General features: G+C 47.8%; 1 protein-coding gene across 1 annotated transcript in view; it reads right to left on the reverse strand.

Annotated features, from left to right (window-relative positions):
• Nucleotides 1-22042, reverse strand: part of LOC116988208 (discoidin, CUB and LCCL domain-containing protein 1-like) — a 57107-nt gene extending 35065 nt beyond the window's left edge. Inside the window, exons 1-2 of the mRNA XM_033044761.1 lie at nt 21869-22042; nt 11599-11927 (exon numbers count right to left, since the gene is read on the reverse strand). Coding sequence (XP_032900652.1) covers nt 11599-11927; nt 21869-21950 — 411 coding nt within the window. The 5' untranslated portion in view covers nt 21951-22042. The remainder of the gene's footprint in view (nt 1-11598; nt 11928-21868) is intronic.
• Between the last annotated feature and the right edge of the window lie 1089 nt (nt 22043-23131).

Raw genomic sequence — 23131 nt, forward strand, 5'->3', positions numbered from 1 at the left:
GGAGGCCATTCGGCCCTTCGTGCCTGCACCGCCATTCAATATGATCATGGCTGATCATCCAACTCAGATCATCAACTCAAATGTAAAAAAAAATTGTCCCTCGTGTGTGTGTGGGATAATGTTAGTGTGCGGGGATCGCTGGACGGTGCAGACTCGGTGGGCCGAAGGGCCTGTTTCCGCGCTGTATCTCTAAACTAAACTAAACTGCGGTAAATTGTCCCCAGTGGATAAGGAGTGGATCTTAAAGTGGGATAACATAGAACTAGTGTGAACTGGTGCTCGCTGGTCGGCGTGGACTCGGTGGGCTGAAGGGCCTGTTTCCACGCTGTATGTCCGAGACTGAACCAAGAAACAATTATTCCGTTTAGTTTAGAGATACAGCATGTAAACAGGTCCTTCAGACCATTGAGGTCCAAAGATCACCCTTAAACTAGTGTTTAAGAAAGAACTGCAGATGCTGGAAAAATTGAAGGTAGACAAAAATGCTGGAGAAACTCAGCGGTTGAAGCAGCATCTATGGAGCGAAGGAGTCGAGACCCGAAACGTCACCTATTCCTTCGCTCCATAGATGCTGCCTCACCCGCTGAGTTTCTCCAGCATTTTTGTCTACCCTTAAACGAGTCCGATGTTATCCCAGTTTCACACCCTACACATTAGGAGCGATTTACAGAAGCCAATTTACCCAATTTTAGGAAGGAGATGAGGAGAAATGTCTTTCGCCAGAGGGTGGCGAATCTGTGGAATTCTATGTGGAGACCAAGTCAATGGGTATTTTTGAGGCAGAGATAGCTCCTTGATTAGTGTAGGTGTCAGAGGTTACGGGGAGAAGGCAGGAGAATGGGGTTAGGAGGGAGAGATACATCAGCCACAATTGAATGGCAGAGTAGACTTGATGGGCCAAATGGTCTAATTCTACTCCTATCACTTATGACCTTATGAATCCACAAACCTGCAGGTCTTTGGAGTGTGGGAGGAAACTGGAGCACCCGGAGAAAACCCACGCGGTCACAGGGAGAAGGTACAAACTCCGTAGAGACAGCACCGGTAGTCAGGATGGAACCCGGGTCTTTGGCGCTGTGAGGCAGCAACTCTACCGCTGCGCCACCGTGCCACATGTGTTTGGGGAGAGTGCAGTGCATTAATTGACTGTCTTATTTCCCATGTGACGAACAAGACGATCCCTTTATTAGTCCCGAACAGCTTCTGGGGGCTCTGCGTTTGTGAGATCTGTCCTCCTTGTCTTTATTTACACAGAGTACGGTAACCCACGCTATTCATTTCACCAGTAACATTCAATTAACTTTCAGCTTGCAGCTCGTTCAGCTCCAAAGCCAACAGAGCTTGGAAAGGTCACACAAATTAAATCTGCCCACACAGCAGCTGTTAAAGTTGTGCTGTATCATTCGTTTTTATGTGGCACATTTCTCATGCGGCCGACACACTTCAGCATTGTCGGGATCTCACCGAGCCGCTAACTCACAGCCCCAGTGACCCAGGTAACGAAGGCTCCCGACCTGAAACGTCACCTATCCACGTTCTCCGGAGATGCTGCCTGGCGCTCCAATAGACGCAAAAAGCTGGAGTAACTCAGCGGGACAGGCAGCCTCTCTTCAGTCTGAAGAAGAGTCTTGACCCGAAACATCACCCATTCCTTCTCTGAAGAGATGCTGCCTGTCTCGCTGAGTTGCTCCAGCATTTTGTGTCTTTTCCCACACCTAAAAAAATTGTTTCTCGGATTAGTTTAGAGATACAGCATGGAAACAGGTCCTTCGGCCCATCGAGTCCATACCGACCATCGATCGCCCGCTCACACTGGTTCTAGGGCATCTCACTTTCTCATCCAATCCCTACACGGCAGGGGCAGTTTAGAGAGAGATGATTAACTTGCAAATCTGCACGTCTTTGGGATGTGGGGTGGGGGGGGGGGGGGGGGGGGGGGGGGGGGGGGGGGAACCCACGTGGTCAAAGGGAAGAACGTGTAAACTCCACACAGACAGCACCCGAGATCAGGATTGAACCAGCGTCTCTGTTTCTGTGAGGCAGCAGCTCCACCCGCTGTGCCGATTACAAGGCAGAATACTGGGTAGAACACAGAGTGCTGGAGTAACTCAGTGGGTCAGGCAGCATCTGTGGAGAACATGGCTAGGTGACGTTTCACAGAGTGCTGGAGTAACTCAGCGGGTCAGGCAGCATCTGTGGAGAACATGGATAGGTGACGTTTCACAGAGTGCTGGAGTAACTCAGCGGGTCAGGCAGCATCTGTGCAGAACATGGATAGGTGACGTTTTGGGTCGGGACTCTTCTTGAGACTGATGCTGCCTGACCCACTGAGTAACTTCAGCACTATGTTCGGCCCGACATCAGTATGAAAAAGGGTCTCGACCCGAAACGTCACCCATTCCTTCTCTCCAGAGATGCTGCCTGTCCCGCTGAGTTGCTCCTGCATTTTGTGTCTACCTTCGGTTTAAACCAGCTTCTGCAGTTCTTTCTTACACACTGTGTTCTTCACATGGTACCAGCATCTGCAGTTCCTTGTGCCCACCAAGTACTCTGACTTGCCCCAAGAGTGTTTTATTGTCATGTGTACTGCAGCTGACCAAATAAAATTTGCTTGCTGCAGCTTTACAGGCCCAATAACACAATAACTCACAAATGAAAATGACACAAATACAATAAATGAATAGCCATAATCCTAGGTGGCCAATAGTGCACCTGCTCTCCTTTAACATAGTACCATGGGAACTCTGCAGTAATTAATTACAATTGTTTAGTTTGGAGATACATCATGAAAACAGGCCCTTCGGCCCAACTAGTCCCCACCGACCAGTGATCCCGTACACGAACACTATCCCACACACACTAGGGACAATTTACATTTACACCAAACCTATTATCCTACAAACCTGTACGTCTTTGGAGTGTGGGAGGAAACCGACGATCTCGGAGAAAACCCACGCAGGTCACGGGGAGAACGTGCAAACTCCGTACAGACAGCACTCGTAGTCGGGATCGAACCCGGGTCCCTGGCGCTGTACGGCAGAAACTCTACCGCTACCGCAGGTTTACCAAAAAGACACAAAGTGCTGGAGTAACTCAGCGGGTCGGGCACATGGATAGGTGACGTTTCGGGTCAGGACAATTCTTTAGACCAGTGGTTCCCAACCTTTTTTTGGCCATGCCCCACCTAATCACCTCTAAAATCCTGATGCCCCCCCCCCCCCCCACCCTTTATTACCCAAAAAAAATTATTTACTCAAAATAACATCTGAAACATAAACTACATATGTTTACCTGATGGAAAATCCAAAAAAATAAAAATCGAAAATTTGGACCCAGACCTCCTCAGTCGCGCTCAATTGCCCCCCTTAAAAATCAAATTGCCCCCCTGTGGGGCGTAAGCCCCACGTTGGGAACCACTGCTTTAGACCCTTCGGCTCAACTTGACCACACCGACCAACATGTCCCAGCTACACTAGTCCCACCTGCCTGCGTTTGGTCCATATCCCTCCAAACCTCTCCTATCCATGTCGCTGTCTAAGAGTTTCTTTAACGTTGGGACAGTCCCAGCCTCAACTACCTCCTCTGGCAGCTCGTTCCATACACCCACCACCCTTTGTCTTTTATTCAAGATTCCAACAGCTGCAGTTTCTTGTGTCTCTCATTTTTTATTGGTTTATTGAGGGATATGGGGCCAAACCGTGGGAACATCCATGGGGCTAACGGAATCAAGGTGATATGGGGAGAAAGCAGGAACAGTATACTGATTTCGGATGATCAGCCATGATCACATTAAATGGCGGTGCTGGCTCGAACGGTCAAATGGCCTCCTCCTGCACCTATTTACTATGTTCCTGGCCACAAACTCTTTGAATCACTTCCCACTGGAAGGCGACTCCGGACTGTCAAAGCTGCCACAGCCAGACATAAAAACAGTTTTTATCCACGAGGAGTAGCTCTACTCAACAGCCAAAAATCTGTAGCCTCCCTTTGATCTGGTATTTTGTTGGTTCACATGCTTGATCAATGGTGTTTTATCATTAATGTTTTATTATTATTAATGTTTAGTGTTTTCTGAGTCATTCGTAACTGTCACTGTATGTCATGTTGTTACTTGTGGGCGGAGCACCAAGGCAAATTCCTTGTAGGTGAATACTTGGCCAATAAACTTAATTACTCTATGTTTCAAACGCGGGCAGGTGGGACTAATGTAGCTGGGACATGTTGGCTGGTGTGGGCAAGTTGGGCCGAAGGGCCTTTTTCCACACGGTATTACTCTATTTATCTCCCACTTCAACACCGGCCCCTAATCTATCCTCACCTCCCTCGTTTCCTGTGCCACAAGTGTTTGCCATTATCAGTCATAAATATTCTCTAACTCTGAGCATCAGTGATTCTCTGGGGAAAAGAATTCCAAAGATTCTTGGGAGTAAACTGGCAAAGAAGTTTGTCCTCTCCTCAGTTTTAAATGATCACTCCCTTGTCTTATAAAAACATTTTTTTGTACACTTGTTTCTATGATCAGACAAAAGTGACTTTAGACCTTAGAGATGCAGTGCAGAAACAGGCCCTTCGGTCCACCAAGTCCGCGCCGACCAGCGATCCCTGTACACTAACACAATCTGCACACTAGGTACAATTTTTACCAAAGCCAATTAAGCTGCAAAACTGCAGGCCTTTGGAGTGTGGGAGGAAACCGGAGCACCCGGAGAAAACCCACGCGGCCACAGGGAGAACGTTTAAACTCCGTACAGACAGCACCCATAATCGGGATCGAACCCGGGTCTCTGGCGCTGTGAGGCAGCAACTTTACCGCTGCTCCGTCATGCCGTCCTGTAGGTACTCCAGCACTTTGTGTTTTTTTAGCTTCAGATGCCTTCAAACTTCAATGTCTGCAGTAGGGCCCCAACCCAAAACATTGCCTATCCATGTCCTCCACAGATGCTGCCACCCCACTGAGTTACTCCAGCACTTTGTATTTTACACGATAAAGTGTTTTGCTTTAGTAATCCTCCTTCAAATATAATATATTTGCAAACTTAAATACTCCTTTAAAAGAAAGTTTCCATAGTCAATAGTCAATAGACAATAGGTGCAGGAGGAGGCCATTCGGCCCTTCGAGCCAGCACCGCCATTCAATGTGATCATGGCTGATCATCCCCAATAAGTACCCCGTTCCTGCCTTCTCCCTATATTCCCTGACTCTGCTATCTTTAGGAGCCCTATCTAGCTCTCTCTTGAGAGTCTATGAAACAGTGGACTATGCAGAATTTTAGGAAACCTACTGCTTTAGATGGAGACACAAGGAACCGCAGATGCCGAATCTTAAACAGAACACAAAGTACTGGAGGAACTCTGCAGGACAGGCAGGCTGGAGAAAGGACCAAACCTGAAACATCGACTGCCCATTCCCTTCACAGACGCTGCCCGACCCACTGAGTTCCTTCAGCACTTTGTTACTGGTTTAGATATTTAGATATTAGAGGACTAGATGAGCACTCTATAATCTACGGACCTATCCACAAAATTGTGTTATTGGTAATCCTCTTTGTGGTTTTTTTTCTCCCCCCCCCTCTTTATTAACTTATAGTTTCCTTTTTCTCTTCCCTTAATTCTTCTCTCTCTATAGCTCTATCTTTAAAAAAAATGTATAAAAAATTTAGAAGCTGTGTTTATATGTAACTGGTAAGCAAATCGTGTTTTGGTTATGATATGTATATGCTTCGAATAAAAATATTTTTAAAAAAAATGATATCCTCATAAGTGATAGGAGCAGAATTAGGCCATTCGGCCCATCAAGCCTAGTCCGCCATTCAATCATGGCCGACCTATCTCAACCTCCTAACCCCATTCTTCTGCTTTCTCTCAGTAACCCCCCGACACCATGGGACCTCAGTCTCTGAAGAAGAGTCCTGACCCAAAAGATTGTCTGTCCGTCCGCCACAGACGCTGCCTGACCCGCCAGGTACCTCCAGCACTTTGTGTGTCGTGTTACTATACGAGATGTTTGGTTGTTTACTGGGCGACAGCCGATTGTGTAATTGATGTCCATACACTGCATGTTGTTGCACAATGTGCGTGTCGCAATGTATTTCAGACAGGGCCAAGCGCTGATGTTGCTGTCCGCCCACATCTTGTGTCATCATCTGGACCCAGTGCTCAGACTAAACACTGTGCGTAACTCTGGCATCTGGTACTGACCTTTACATTAGTTTAGTTTATTGTCGTGTGTACCGAGGTACAATGAAAAGCTCTGTTGTTGCGTACTACACAGTCAGCGGGAAGACCACACGTGGTTACAATGAAACCACGCACAGTGTACAGCTACAAGATGAAGGGAGTAATGTTTGGTGCAAGTTAAAGTCCAGTCAAGTCCGATTAGAGATAGTCCGAGGGTCTCTAATGAGGTGGATGGGTGGTCAGGACCAAGATCAGACATAGAAAATAGGTGCAGGAGGAGGCCATTCGGCCCTTCGAGCCAGCACCGCCATTCAATTTGTGATCATGGCTGATCGTCCCCTATCAATAACCCATGCCTGCCTTCTCTCCATATCCCTTGACTCCACTAGCCCCTAGAGCTCTATCTAACTCTCTCGTAAATCCATCCAGTGACTTGGCCTCCACTGCCCTCTGTGGCAGGGAATTCCACAAATTCACAACTCTCTGGGTGAAACCGTTTTTTCTCACCTCAGTCTTAAATGGCCTCCCCTTTATTCTAAGACTGTGGCCCCTGTTTCTGGACTCGCCCAACATTGGGAACATTTTTCCTGCATCTAGCTTGTCCAGTCCTTTTATACGTTTCTATAAGATCCTCCCTCATCCTTCTAAACTCCAGTGAATACAAGCCACGATTGAATGGCGGAGTAGACATGATGGGCCGAGTGGCCTAATCCTTCTCCTATCACATGACCATTCTCATTGGACTGGTGGAGTCCAGGTGTAAGAATACTCAGCATATTAATGACCACAATTAATTATTTTGGTTCAGCACAAACATTGACTTTAGACGGCGACGGTTTGAACATCCTCGGCCATTGGTGCAAACCTAACGTTGAGAGAAGGTTATTGGCTGCAACCTTCCCTCCATTGATGAACTGTACACTGCAAGGGCCAGGAAGCGAGCGGGCAAGATCATCTCTGACCCCTCTCACCCTGGCCACAAACTCTTTGAATCACTTCCCTCTGGAAGGCGACTCCGGACTGTCAAAGCTGCCACAGCCAGACATAAACACAGCTTTTATCCACGCGTAGTAGCTCTACTCAACAGCCAAAAATCTGTAGCCTCCCTTTGCTTTGGTATTTTATTTAATTCACATGTTTAATCAATAATGTTTCATTATTAATGTTTAATGTTTTATGTACCATTCTTAACTGTCACTGTATGTCATGTTGTCACTTGCGGGCGGAGCACCAAGGCAAATTCCTTGTATGTGAATACTTGGCCAATAAACTCATTCGTTCATTCATCTGCAGTTCCTTCCTACGCATTTTTGACTAGGATTACTGGATAACTGAATCATAGAACAAAAATCTTTTGGCGCCTAGGTAACCTAAATAAAGGCCGTTACTAAAAAATATTTATTTTGATTCACCAAACACCAGAGTTTCACTGACACAGATGGCTTGTCGCCATCTTGAACTGGGAATGTTCCACATGTAGATAAATCAAATTGCCTCTGTGTTGCAACTGTGAAAAGTCACAACTGGAGAGCGGTCCTGACCTCCCATCTACCTCATTGGAGACCACATAACCATATAACAATTACAATACAACACAATATTTATTACATGTCATTTGAACCTCAGTGAGGCTCAAACGAAACTCCGTTTCCACAGCCATACAAACAACACAATTCCTACAAGACATAAAACAATTCAATTTACACAAACATCCATCACAGTGAATCTCCTCCTCACTGTGATGGAAGGCAAAGTCTTGTCTCTCCCCTGTGTACCATTTCTCTCCCGATGTCGAAGCCCCAGGTGGGCGATGGTAAGTCCCAACGCCATTTAAGGCCGCGCCGGGCGATGTACGGCCCACTCCAGGCCCAGAAGTCCAAAGTTGGAGCTGGAATGGGCGCTGGAATGTCCCGCGGCCATTAAAGCCGCGCCGGGCGATTAACGGCCCCGCTCCGGGTCGCAACGCGACTTCTCACAGGCGGGAGAAGTCGCGTTGCGGGAGCTCCGAAAAGCGGTCTACACCCGGACCAGCGAGCACGGAAACAGGCCATCTCGGCCCTTCTAGTCCGTGCCGAACACTTACTCTCTCCTAGTCCCATCTACCTGCACTCAGACCATAACCCTCCATTCCTTTCCCATCCATATACCTATCCCATTTATTTTTAAATGATAAAATCGAACCTGCCTCCACCACTTCCACTGGAAGCTCATTCCACACAGCTACCACTCTCTGAGTAAAGAAGTTCCCCCTCATGTTATCCCTAAACTTTTGTCCCTTAATTCTCTCCCTACTCTCAATGGAAAAAGCTTATCCACGTCAACTCTGTCTATCCCTCTCATAATATTAAAGACCTCTATCAAGTCTCCCCTTAACCTTCTGCGCTCCAAAGAATAAAGACCTATCTTGTTCAATCTTTCTCTGTAACTTAGGTGCTGAAACCCAGGCAACATTCTAGTAAATCTCCTCTGTAGTCTCTCTATTTTGTTGACATCTTTAAACTATCCTTAATCGGACTTTACCTTGCACTAAACGTTATTCCCTTTATCATGTGTCTGCACACTGTGGACGGCTCGATTGTAATCCTGTATATTCTTTCTGCTGACTGGGTAGCACGCAACAAAAGCTTTTCACTGTACCTCGGTACACGTGCCAATACTAAAAAGTAAACCCAATCAGGTAGCTGCCTTGCAAATATTCTGGCTCATTTGCTTTTTCGGAGCACCTGCCATGCACTTTATATTCTGATAAAAATTGCAGAAGTGCAGAAGACCACTCAGCCCGTCTAATTGTGCTAGCACAGGCAGTTTCCCCTTGAAGCCATTGAGGCCGAGAGAAAGGTGCCTGTATCACTGTATCAATGGACATGATTCCTGAAAGAGTCACTTCACACTCATATATCCAATTTCGCAAAGATAGTTTATTCTTTAAAATCCACTTGGTGAATGTGCCCTTTATGTCAAATTAGACCACAGCACAGCAGTCACTGATGTGTCTACTGCCACCTGTAGGAACCAGAAGATGACCCGAATACCTTCAGGGGGAATGTGGACAAGGATAAGGACAAGGATAAGTAGATTTTAGAGATACAGCATGGAAACAGGCCACCTCTGGTTCCATGTGTAGGAAGGATCTGCAGATGCTGGTTTAAACTGAAGATAGACACAGAAAGCTGGAGTAACTCAGCGGGACAGGCAGCATCTCTGGAGAGAAGGAATGGGTGACGTTTCGGATCAAGACCAGTCTTCAGACCTCATGGGTTTTATCCGAGATATTCGGTTTCCTCCCACACTCCAAAGACATACAGGTTTTTTAGGTTAATTGGCTTGGGTTTGTATACATAGTACAAGTGTAAATTGTCTCTAGTGTGTGTAGGATAGTGTTAATGCCCCTGTCCCACTTAGGAAACCTGAATGGAAACCTCTGGAGACTTTGTGCCCCACCCAAGGTTTCCGTGCGGTTCCCGGAGGTTGCAGGTGGTTGCCGGAGGTTGCAGGTAGTGGAAGCAGGTAGGGAGACTGACGAAAACCTCCGGGAACCTCACAGAAACCTTGGGTGGGGCGCAAGGTCTCCAGAGGTTTCCGTTCAGGTTTCCTAAGTGGGACATGGGGCATTAGTGTGCGGGGATCGCTGGTCGGTGCGGATTCGGTGGGCCGAAGGGTCAGTTTCCGAGCTGTGCCTCTAAACTAAACTAAATAAGCATCGGTACTTTCTCGGCCAATGGCCAAGGAACGTCTGTCTTGCTCGGAGCTGGGAAATGGAGGAAGGGACAGACCACGATGATCAGTCGAGGCCGCGGAAAGCGCCTCAGTCACAGAGGACTGGCTTCTGTTTGTGACACTTTGCAGTTCGGTGTTGAATAATGGCAGCCAGAGAATTTCAGGAATGGGAAGTATTTAAACAAAACTATTCCCTAGGAGATTAAACGGACGGCAAAGTTCACATCATAATGAGGTTTGATAACGTCTTATTTTTATAAACATTACTCATGCCACGATTTGTTGTGTTTTGTGTATAACATCATTACAATAACAATTTGCTACCTGCCAGTGGGAGAGAGTTCTTACTGTTCACACTATGGTTCAGCTACAAACTTCACAACAAAATGTCTTCAAAACACATTTCAAAGAATTTATCAATGAGTTTACTTTAGAGATACAGCGCAGAAACAGGCCCTTCGGCCCACTGAGTCAGCACCAAACCAATTAGGAGCAGACGAGGACATTCGATCCAATTTGAGATTCCAGCAACCAAGACAGATGTGTACAGCAATTCGTTCTTCCCCCGCACTATTAAAGCATGGAATAATCTCCACCCTACTATAGTTACCCAACCAGACGCAACTAAAGTTAAGGTAGCTCTTTCTTCCCAAAAACCCTTTCTGGCTTAAGTCCTCCCTCCACCACCTCCAGTTTAAATTCCATTTGGAATATTTTGGAGGACCAAGAAACCAAGACCAGCGATCCCCGCACACTAGCACTGTCCACACACTGGGGACAATTCTACATCCACAGCATATTACAGAACACAGCTAAGGGCGGCACGGTGGCACAGCGGTAGAGTTGCTGCCTCACAGCGCCAGAGGCCCAGGTTCGATCCTGGCTACGGGTGGTTTGCTGCACGTTCTCCCCGTGACCGCGTGGGTTTTCTTCGAGATCTTCGGTTTCCTCCCACACTCCAAAGATGTACAGGTTTGTAGATTAATTGGCTTGGCGTATTTGTAAAACCGTGTGAGTGAGTGAGTGTGTGTGAGTGTGTGTGAGTGTGTGTGAGAGTGTGTGAGAGTGTGTGAGTGTGTGTGAGAGTGTGTGAGTGAGTGAGTGTGTGTGAGTGAGAGTGTGTGAGTGAATGTGAGTGTGTGTGAGTGAGTGTGTGAGTGAGTGTGAGTGTGTGAGTGTGTGTGAGTGAGAGTGTGTGAGTGAGTGTGAGTGCGAGTGTGTGAGTGAATGTGAGTGTGTGTGTGAGTGAGTGAGTGTGTGTGAGTGAGTGTGAGTGTGTGTGTGAGTGTGTGAGTGAGTGTGTGAGTGTGTGAGTGAGTGTGTGAGTGTGTGAGTGTGTGTGTGAGTGAGTGTGTGTGTGAGTGTGTGTGTGAGTGTGTGTGTGTGTGTGTGTGTGAGTGTGGAGTGGTGTGAGGTGTGTGGTGGTGTGTGAAGTGTGTGTGTGAGTGGAGTGTGTGTGTGTGTTGTGAGTGGTGTGCGTGTGTGTGAGTGTGTGTGTGAGAGTGTGTGTGGGTGTGTGCGTGTGTGTGTGTGTGTGTGTGTGTGTGTGTGTGTGTGGTGCCGGGTGTGTGTGAGCGTGTGTGTGTGAGTGAGTGTGTGTGTGAGTGTGTGTGTGAGTGCGTGTGTGAGTGAGTGTGTGTGTGTGTGAGTGTGTGTGTGAGTGAGTGAGTGTGCGCGTGCGTGCGAGCGATAGTCTTAGTGTGCGGGGATCGCTGGTTGACGCGGACTCGGTGGGCCGAAGGGCCTGTTTCCACGCCGAGTCTCTAAACTAAACGAGCCACCAACTTGACCCCAAATTGTTGACCCCTTACCGTAGCTGCCATTGGCGGGTGAAGCAGTGACGTGCACAGAATCGGAGGAGCAATTCTCAGAGTACTCGATGTCCAAGTCAGCAAACATCAACATGACTGCCTTCCCCTCTGCCACACGGATCTGCCACCTGCACCAGGTGTGGTTGGGGTAGGTGCCAGGGTAGTCCATGGTCGCCAAGGTGCCACTCTCAGGGCCGGTCACCGTATGTCCACATCCATCACCTGGAACAAGATGAACAAAGGAAGATAAATCTCCAGGAAATCATGGAGGAATTTATTGAACTGCAGATACATCAGTATTTTTCCGCGATGAAAACCAATACCACGCACACGACTCCAGGTGTGGTCAAGTCAATGCTTTGTTCAACTAGATTTCTGCATTCAGTCCCTCTATCAATAGACAATAGCATTCTGCTGACTCAGCAAATTATTTGCCTGTGCCTGCACTCGGACACAAGATGCGCACACTCTGCAGCACGGAGGTGACCCAGCTGTACGGCACAGAAACCGGCCATTCGGCCCATCTTGTCCATGCTGACCGGAGCACCCGGAGAAAACCCCACACAGTCAGGGGGAGAACGTGCAAACTCCGTACAGACAGCACCTGTAGTCAGAATCGAACCGTGGTCTCTGGCGCTGTGAGGCAGCAACTCCACCGCCATGCCACCTGCTTTAAAAGGTTTAAGTGGATGTGGGCAAATTGCAGGCAGGTGGGACTAGTGTAGATGTGGAGTCTTGGAAGACATGGACAAGTTGGGCCGAAGGGCCTGTTCATAAGGTTATGCGATAGGAGTAGAATTAGGCCATTCAGCCCATCAAGTCTACTCCACCATTCAATCATGGCTGATCCATCTCTCCCTCCTAAACCCGAAACATCACCCAGATTCCTTCTCTGCCGAGATGCTGCCTGTCCCACTGAGTTGCACCATAACTGGAGCAAGTTGTTTGCAACGTACTCCAATCCTCTTGCAATCAAGAACTATGTTCCATTTTGCTGTCCTAATAGCTTGAAGATTAACTTTCCGTGATTCATGGGTCATAGGAGCAGAATTAGGCCATTCGGCCCATCGGGTCCACTCCACCATTCAATCATGGCTGATCTATCTCTCCCTCCTAACCCCCTTCTCCCCATAACCGGGAGCCCCAGTCGCCTCGACGCTGCAGTTGGACTGCTGGACCATGGGAGAAGAACAAAGGGAAGAGATAAGACTTTTGCCTTCCATCACTGTGAGGTGTTGGAGATTCACTGTGATGGATGTTTGTGTAAATTGTGTTAAGTGTGGGTCTTGTTTTTATTTTGTAATGTTAACACTGTAGAAAATGCAATTTCGTTGAAACCAAGCTGTTTGAATGACAATAAAAGGCATTCTCAAACTCAACAGCGATAAGACAGAATTCCTCCTCATAGGCTCCAAAGCCACACTCAGCAAAATCAATAACCCCACTCTCACCATCGACGGCACCACTGTCTCCCCATCTCCCCAGGCCCGCAACCTTGGCGTGATCTTTGATTCCACCCTCTCCCTTGAGCCTCACATCCGCCATGTCATTAAAACCTCCTTCTTTCATCTCCGCAACATCGCCAAACTCAGACCCCCTCTCACACCGCCTGCTGCTGAAAGACTCATCCATGCCTTCATCTCCTCCCGACTGGACTATTGCAACTCACTTCTCCTTGGCATCAGCTCCACCTACATCAACCGACTCCAACTGGTCCAGAACGCAGCCGCCCGACTCATCACCCACACCAAATCCTGGCATCACATCACTCCAGTCCTCAAAAAACTTCACTGGCTTCCCATCTCCCACCGGATCACCTACAAAATCCTGGTCCTCACCTACAAAGCCCTCCACCATCTGGCCCCCCCCATATCTCACTGACCTCCTCTCCCCCTACCAACCCTCACGGTCCCTCAGATCCACATCAGCCGGTCTCCTCTCCATCCACAAGTCCAACCTCCGCAGTTTTGGGGACAGAGACTTCTCCAGGGCAGCTCCCAGGCTCTGGAACTCCCTCCCCCAACTGATCCGCAATTCCGTGTCCCTCACCATCTTCCAGTCCCGCCTCAAGACCCATCTCTTCACCTCTGCCTATCCTTAGCCCCACGTCCCCGTCCCTTTTCATCTGTGCATTAATTGCCTCATACTGTGTTTTGTATTGAATTCTGTCTTTACTTTGTGTACTAGTCATGTCTCTACTATTTATTTCATTCCCCTTACATGTTTTTCCTCTACATGCTCAATTTTTGTAAGGTGTCCTTGAGACTCTTGAAAGGCGCCCATAAATAAAATTTATTATTATTATTATTATTATTCTATTCTAGCCTCTGACACCTGCACTAATCAAGAATCTATCTATTTCTGCCTTAAAAATATCCACTGAATTGACCTCCACGGCCTCCTATGGCAAAGAATCCCACAGGTCTGAAGAAGGGTCTCGACCCGAAACGTTGCCCATTTCCCTCGCTCCATAGATGCTGCCTGTCCCGCTGAGTTTCTCCAGCATTTTTGTCCACCACAGATTCTCCGCTGTTTCCATGAAGTATGAACACGGCTCATCCTTTGCAGACATCGGATGGCAAAGCAGGCACAGGGGTCAAGTGACCAACTTCAGCTTCCGTCTCATTAATCCATCCCGTCCCCTCCCCCCTCACCACCTCCTCACACTTGCACACTATGTCTCCATTCATAAAGCCCTCGATCTTGTACACTTTTGTGAAAGTCTTATCCTGCCGCCTTTGCAGATTTGTTGAGTGTATAATGCAGAGTTATCTGCTTGCTGATAAACTGTAAATAGCTCAGTGTTTGCATGGATTAATAATTCGGTACATTTCCCAATATAACAAGGGGCCCAGTGTTCGCTTCTGTTTAGCCAGCCAGCGTCACACCAAGCATTATTCTCCCAACAAGAGCCCACTGACTAAATGTAAATGAACGAGCTGTTTAATGCTTGGAGATCTTAACCAAATAACCTCCTCCCCTCCCTTGGCCTTTCCCCCACCCCTCTGTCTTAACAGGAATTGAAACTCCCCGCATTATTGGCTGCCAAGGGCGAACCAAATTGAATTTGAACCCATTTAATGTCATTCTGGTCAGATGTTGCTCGTGATGGTCAATGTGCCCCTTGTTTACGCGGACATCAAGGGGTAACGACAGCACGCACGCTACACGCCGTGTTCTAGCCAGTAAACCATGCAGCCATCGGAGATTCTCAGACTGAATTCTTCCCCCTCTATAGTCAGGTCGTAGAGTGATACAGTGTGGAAACCGGCCCTTCGGCCCAACTTGCCCACACATGCAAAACATCTCCCAGCTACACTACTCCCACCTGCCTGCATTTGGTACACATCCCTCCAAACCTGTCTTGTCCATTTACCTATCTAACTGCTTCTTAAACATTGCGATGGTCAGTTGGCTTGGGATATGTGACTTTTATCCTGTTTTCCGGAGTTTCTGGATGGGGTCAATGGTAGGGAGTGTCTGGTCTGTGCGATGGACTGGGCCACATCCACGACTCTGCACAGAGACCCTTCTTGATCGGACTTTGCTGGCTTTACCTTGCACTAAACATTATTCCCTTATGCATCTGTACACTGTGGACGGCTCGATTGTAATCATGTATTGTTTTTCCGCTGACTGGTTAGCGCGCAACAAAAGCTTTTCACTGTACCTCGGTACACGTGACAATAAACTAAACTGGAGTCAATCCTTCAGCACTTTGTGTCCTTTTGTGTAAACCACCAGTTTTCATGTCTACAACCAAAAGTACTTGATTGTGCAGCACGGTGGCGCAGCAGTAGAGTTGCTGCCTCACAGCGCCAGAGACCCCGGTTCGATCCCGACTACAGGTGCTGTCTGTATGGAGTTTGTACGTTCTCCCCGTGACCGCGTGGGTTTCCTCCCCCACTCCAGAAGACGTACAGCTTTGTAGGTTGATTGGCTTGGTTAAAGTATAAATTGTCCCTTGTGTGTGTAGGATAGTGTTAATGTGCGGGGATCGCTGGTCGGCGTGGACTCGGTGGGCCGAAGGGCCTGTTTCCACACTGTATCTAAACTTAATTGACTGTAACACACTTTGAGGTTGCGAGAGGCACCGATCAATTCACTTCTATCCCTTGACATCTTCATTGCAGTGAATGAAATAATTCATGTTGACAATTGAAAATCTCAATGGCACTAAGCAACCTCGAAGTTGCCCAGACAATATTCAAGTGAATGCTGTAAACAATAACTGAGGATAATCTTGCCAAAGTGCTGATTTACAACACAATAAACGTAATTAACAGATTTTCTGCTTACATTCTCATAGCAATTACATTGGTGTTGCTAAGCAAATCTAAAACATAGGTTTAAGGTGAAGGGGAAAAGATTAAATAGGAATCTGAGGGGTAACTTTTTCACACAAAGTGTGGTGGGTGTACGGAACGAGCTGCCGGAGGAGGTAGTTGAGGCTGGGACTACCCCAACGTTTAAGAAACAGTTGGACGGGTACATGGATAGGACAGGTTTGGAGGGATATGGGCCAAACTCAGACAGGTGGGACCAGTTTAGCTGGGACATGTTGGCCGGTGGGCAAGTTGGGCTGAAGTGCCCCTTTTCCATGCTCCATCACTCTTTATCCCAAAACAAATATCGGGGTTACAAGCATTCTTTCAAATGCCTTTTATTTTGCAGTGCCTTAGAGGTAATCGGATCTCTGACATAATAATTATACACAGGGGCAGATCAACCTCACAGCAGCAGAGACCAGGGTTCGATCCCGACTACAGGTGCTGTCTGTACAGAGTTTGTTTATTCTCCCTCTGACCCCATGGGTTTTCTCCGGCTGCTCCGGTTTCCTCCCACAATCAAAAGAACGTGTGTGTTTGTAGGTTGATTGGTTTGCAGGTTGCCACAGAGGCCAAGTCAATGGACATATTTACGGCAGAGACTCTTGATAATAGTAATAATATATTTTATTGTCATTGCACAGAGGTGCAACGAGATTTGGTATGCAGCTTCCATCCGATGTAATAACTTAATCAGCTAAATGTTTAGATACCCAGAGAAACACGATTTATAAAACAGTATAAAGTGCAATTAGGTCTGTGCCGGGTCGATGTGCGACGTGACCATCTGAGGGAGATTAGTAAGTGTGTCAGAGGTTACGGGGAGAAGGCAGGAGAGAGAAAGACAGATCAGCCATGATTGAATGGCAGAGTGAACTTGATGGGCTGAATGGCCTCATTCTGCACCTAGAACGTATTAACCTAATCGGCCCTCTGTCGATTGCCCCTCGTGTGTAGGGAGCGGATGAGGAAGTAGGATAACGTAGAACTCGTGTGAACGGGTGATCAATGGTCAGCGTGGACTCGAGGGGCCGAGTGGCCCATTTCCATGCTGGATCTCTGAACTTATCTAACAAACTCTCACAAATCGCCGCTCGTTGATGACCAGATGATCGATTTGAGAAATCTAGTTTGAGGTATAAATACTGGTCAAAAAAAAGTGGCAACCTCATCCATCCAAGATAATGGCCGTGGGGAAAATAGACACAATGTGCCCGAGAAATCAGCGGGTCAGGCAGCATCTCTGGAGAAAAAGGATGGGTGAAGTTTTGGATCGGAACCCTTCCTCAGACCAACACCCCACCCGACCAAAAATGTCACCGATTCATTCTCTCCAGAAATGCTGTCCGACCCGTGGAGTTACTCTGGCATTTTGTCCATCTTCGGTATAGATCAGCATCTGCTGTTTCTCCCGGCACACTAATTGCCATGGGATCCTTGCATCAGACAGGGGCACAGTTTAACTTGAGGATATTTGGATCTCGCTGACAGAGGAGGTATTGGAATGAATACATTTCGAAAATAGAACAGACGGCAGTACACAGAGTGCTGGAGTAACTCAGCGGGTCAGGCAGCATCTGTGGAGAACATGGATAGGTGACGTTTCACAGAGTGCTGGAGTAACTCAGCGGGTCAGGCAGCATCTGTGGAGAACATGGATAGGTGACGTTTCACAGAGTGCTGGAGTAACTCAGCGGGTCAGGCAGCATCTGTGGAGAACATGGATAGGTGACGTTTCACAGAGTGCTGGAGTAACTCAGCGGGTCAGGCAGCATCTGTGGAGAACATGGATAGGTGACGTTTCACAGAGTGCTGGAGTAACTCAGCGGGTCAGGCAGCATCTGTGGAGAACATGGATAGGTGATGTTTCGGGTTGGGTCGGGACCCTTCTTCAGAGCCTTTGTCCCGACCCCCAATCATCGCCTATCCATGCTCTCCGGAGATGCTGCCTGACCTGCTGAGTTACTCCAGCACTCTGTGAAACGTCACCTATCCATGCTCTCCGGAGATGCTGCCTGACCTGCTGAGTTACTCCAGCACTCTGTGGCCTTCTGAGTAAAGCAGAATCTGCAGGTCCTTGCTTCGACGGAAACAGGCCCCTCAGTGCTGACCATGAGGCCAACTTAAACTAATCTCCTCTGCCTACACCTGGGTCCATATCCGTCCACTCCCTGCATATCCACGTACCTCTTAATGTCCACTATCGTATCTCCTTTCACCAACACCCCTGTGCTAAGTACTTATGATACAGAGTCATTACATATCATCACAAGTACTTTAATTTGTATACATACAGAGACCATCGAGATAGAGGAGAAAAATAATGGTCTCAAGGCGGATCCTTCGAAGACTGAGGCTGTGAGTGAAATGTTCACGCTCACACTGATGTTGCAAACGCCTGCAGAGATTTCTGGGCATGGTTAATTACTTCGGAAAATGTGTTCCCAACTTCGCTGAGATCTCGGCTCCCCTTGAGGCAACTTACTCACAAGGAAGGTAGACAAAAGTGCTGGAGAAACTCAGCGGGTGCAGCAGCATCTATGGAGCGAAGGAAATAGGCAACGTTTCGGGACGAACCCCGTAAGGGTTTCGGCCCGAAACGTTGCCTATTTCCTTAAGGGTTTCGGCCCGAAACGTTGCCTATTTCCTTAAGGGTTTCTGCCCGAAACGTTGCCCATTTCCTTAAGGGTTTCGGCCCGAAACGTTGCCTATTTCCTTTGCTCCATAGATGCTGCTGCACCCGCTGAGTTTCTCCAACATTTTTGTCTACCTTCGATTTTCCAGCATCTGCAGTTCCTTCTTAAACAGTTAAGCTTGGAGGACTGGTCTTTTATTTTTTTTTGTGGGTTTCTTGGCTATCAATTTAATTTTAAATAACTGAACGAGCATCTTGCCACCTTTTTGGGCAGCGATGGAAATACCCAGGGTTTTGTCGAGTAGAATCTTCAGACAAGCTCCCGTAGTCAGGATCGAACCTGGGTCTCTGATGCTATCGGGACGAAGCATCTGCAGTTCCTTCTTAATTCCTCACAAGGACACTGCCTGGACATGGCACGAACAGCAGCAAAACCAGGCACGGATCAAATCAGCAATACTGTTTGATCTACAACCCCTGCCAGCGAGTTCCAGGCATCCACCCCTCTCGGAGTAATACAACTGCCCCCATACGTCTCCATTAAACTTTGCTCCTTTCACCCAAAAGCTACGCCCTTTAGTTTAGTTTAGAGATATAGTGTGGAAACTGGCCCTTCGACCCACCGAGTCCACGCCGACCACCGATCCCCGCACACTAACACTATCCTACACACACTACGGATTATTTACAATTTTACCGAAGCCAATTAACCTACAAACCTGTATGTCTTTGGAGTGTGGGAGGAAACCGGAGCACCCGGAGAAAACCCAGGCGGTCACGGGGTGAACGAACAAACTCCGTACAGGCAGCGCCCGTAGCCGGGATCGAACCCTGGTCACTGGCGCTGTGAGGCAGCAACTCTACCGCTGCGCCACCGTGCCGCCCTGTATTTGACATTTCCAACCTGAAGACAAAAAGTTCTGACTATTCTCTATCTGTGCCTCTCATAGTTTTATACAATTCTATCAGATTTCCCATCAAAGTATCACATCCAGATCTATATATTTAACTCTGCCGTGGAAGGAACTGCAGATGCCGGTTTACAGACACAAAATGCTGGAGTAACTCAGCGGGACAGGCAGCATCTCTGGAGAGAAGGAATGGGTGACGTTTCGGGTCGAGACCCTTCTTCAGACTGAATCAGGGGAGAGGGAAACGAGAGGCTTGAAAAGGTATGGAACTGTAACGAGAAGGAGTATTGGAGAATCCCAGAGAGTGGAGGAGAACTTCACAGGTGATCAGAGTAGAATTAGGCCATTCGGCCCATCAAGTCTACTCTGTCATTCAATCATGGCTGATCTATCTTTCCCTACCAACCTCATTCTCCTGCCTTCTCCCCGTAATCCCCCGACACCCGTACTGATCCTTACTAAAGCAAACTTCTTGTGGGTAGGCAAACATTGAGGCGATTTCGCAGTGGAGCAGCCAAAATGTGTAGGAAGGAACTGCAGGTCCCTACTAATAATAACTAATTTCTGTTCCTCTCCAATATAGAAACAAAGTCACCTCTTTCAATTGAAGATAGACACAAAATGCTGGTGCAACTCAGCGGGACAGGCAGCATCTCTGGAGAGAAGGAATGGGTGGCGTTTCGAGTCGAGACCCTCCTTCTTCAGACTGAGTGGGAGACACAGAGATTTGAAAGGGTAAGGTGTGAAAATGAGACATCAAAGAGGATGACGCTCAAGAAAATGTAGAATAGATCATGGATAGACGCAAAATGCTGGAGTAACACAGCGGGACAGGCAGCATCTCTGGAGAGAAGGAATGGGTGGCGTTTCGGGTCGAGACCCTTCTTCAGAATAGATAATTGTTTGCTAGGGGGAAAATACAAAGATAACAATTTAATCAGTGGGTAGACAAAAATGCTGGAGAAACTCAGCATGGATCCATGGATGCTGCCTCACCCGCTGAGTTTCTCCAGCATTTTTGTCCACCTTTGATTTTCCAGCATCTGCAGTTCCTTCTTAAACATTTAATCAGTAGGACAGTCAAACTGGTCGTAGAACTCGGATGGGGGAAGGGATGGAGAGAGAGAGAGGGAAAGCAAGGGTGACTTTACTCCAGCATTCTGTGTCTTTCTTCGGTGTAAACCAGCACCTGCAGTTCCTTCCTGCACATGTCAGCCTTCAAGTGCAGAATACCTTCAGCTACAGACGTTTGTAATGGGAGCGCTCGGTAATTATCCCCCATGAAAGAGTTGGATTATTAAAGCAGAACGATCTGACGGAGGAACATAGAAACATAGAAAATAGGTGCAGTAGGAGGCCATTCGGCCCTTCGAGCCAGCACCGCCATTCATTGTGATCATGGCTGATCGTCCCCTATCAATAACCCGTGCCTGCCTTCTCCCCATATCCCTTGACTCCACTAGCCCCTATCTAACTCTCTCTTAAATCCATCCAGTGACTTGGCCTTCACTGCCCTCTGTGGCAGGGAATTCCATAAATTCACATCAGTCTGAAGAAGGGTTTCGGCCCGAAACGTTGCCTATTTCCTTCGCTCCATAGATGCTGCTGCACCCGCTGAGTTTCTCCAGCATTTTTGTCTACCTCCATAAATTCACAACTCTCTGGGTGAAAAGGGTTTTTTTCTCACCTCAGTCTTAAATGACCTCCCCTTTATTCTAAGACTGTGCGGCCCCTGGTTCTGGACTCGCACCAACATTGGGAATTTTTTTTTCCTGCATCTGGAGGAGGGAGAGGGGAAGCGAGCACACATCAAGCTTTACTCCCAAGCATACATACATACACACACACGCACGCATGCCAGATTACACGAACGTTTCCAAAGTCTAAAGGAATTTGCAAACTTGTGGCACCCTATTTAACACTGTGTGCAATCTATCCCAGTCTGACAGGACTAAACCTCCTTTCAGTCGCTGCCTGTCCCCCCGGTTTGTAGCTGGGAAACTAACCAGTACTCTATTTATTTTTTTTGCAACACCTTTACTAGTAAATTATTAATCGGCTTAAAGTTGCTTGCATGTTCTTTGAAAAGCACCAATGACAATTTTTTTGTTTTGCCCATTGCCCAAACAAAACCCCTCTTAAGGTGCAAGAAAATGCTGTAAGATTATTTATCTTGGAAATTGTTCTATCTGAGTGCGTGCACTGTATGCATGGGAAAAATCAATGCAATCCTCCACGATTCCTCTTCTCCCTCACACACATAAACACTGACCCAGTGCATCTACTCACCGAGCTGTCCTCGCACAAGATCTGGGAGACTGAGCGCAGTGGAGAGGGCGAGCAAGCGGCGCAAGTTCAACGCCACCGACATGTCTCGCCGGAGTCACAGAGACTGAGGGATCGCCTGAAATTCGTCTGCCGGGCGCTCCCTCCTCCCTCCGCCCCGCCGAGCGCCGGCGCTCCCTCCCCTCCCCTCCCCTCCCCGCCCCCTTCCAGCGGGTTGGTCACTAGAAGTCCCAGCGCCCTGTAAATGGCCTCTCGCCACATCAATCAATTGTTTTTGTTTAAACTCGATCCAGGACTGAATTGGGACACTATCAGGATTCAATTAGGACTCTAACCAGCCATGATCACATTGAATGGCGGTGCTGGCTCGAAGGGCCGAATGGCCTACTCCTGCATCTATGTATCCATGTATCTAACTTCCCAAAATGCAACACCTCACACTTATCCCAACCTTGCACCTTGATAGGGTTTTTTTTTGGTCAATGGGCAAAACTGCATTTGCCATTGCTTGGCCAATTTACCCAGTTGACCAAGATTCTGCTGGAATTCTTGATAACCTTCTACACTGACAATTTTACCAATTATTTCAGATTCCACTTCCCTGCAAACTCACTCACCATGTAGGGGCGTTAAGCACGCTTGGACTCTATTCCTTGGAGCGCATGTGATTGAGGGGTGATCTTATAGAGGTTTACAACATCATGAGAGGACTAGATCGAGCAGATGCACAGAATCTCTTGCCCAGGGTAGGGAATCGAGGACCAGAGGACGTAGGTTTAACATTTGGCCCTTCGAGCCAGCACGGCCATTCAATGGCTGATCATCCACAATCAGTACCCCATTCCTGCCTTTACCCCATATCCCTTGACTCTGTTATCTTTAAAAGCTCTATCGGGACGACAGATGGCACAATGGGCTAAGTGTTCGGCTGGCGATCGGAAGGTAGCCGGTTCGAATCCCGCTTGGAGTGCATACTGTCGTTGTGTCCTTGGGCAAGACACTTCACCCACCTTTGCCTGTGTGTGAATGTGTATGAATGTGTGTGAGTGATTGGTGGTGGTCGGAGGGGCCGTAGGCGCAGATTGGCAGCCACGCTTCCGTCAGTCTGCCCCAGGGCAGCTGTGGCTACAGAAGTAGCTTACCACCACCGAGTGTGACTGAGGAGTGAATGAATAATGCGATGTAAAGTGCCTTGAGTATTAGAAAGGCGCTATATAAATCCCATCCATTATTATTATTATTATCTAAATCTAGTAGGAACCTGAG

The sequence above is a fragment of the Amblyraja radiata genome, chromosome 27, assembly GCF_010909765.2.
Source record: "Amblyraja radiata isolate CabotCenter1 chromosome 27, sAmbRad1.1.pri, whole genome shotgun sequence".
Lineage (NCBI taxonomy): Eukaryota > Metazoa > Chordata > Chondrichthyes > Rajiformes > Rajidae > Amblyraja > Amblyraja radiata.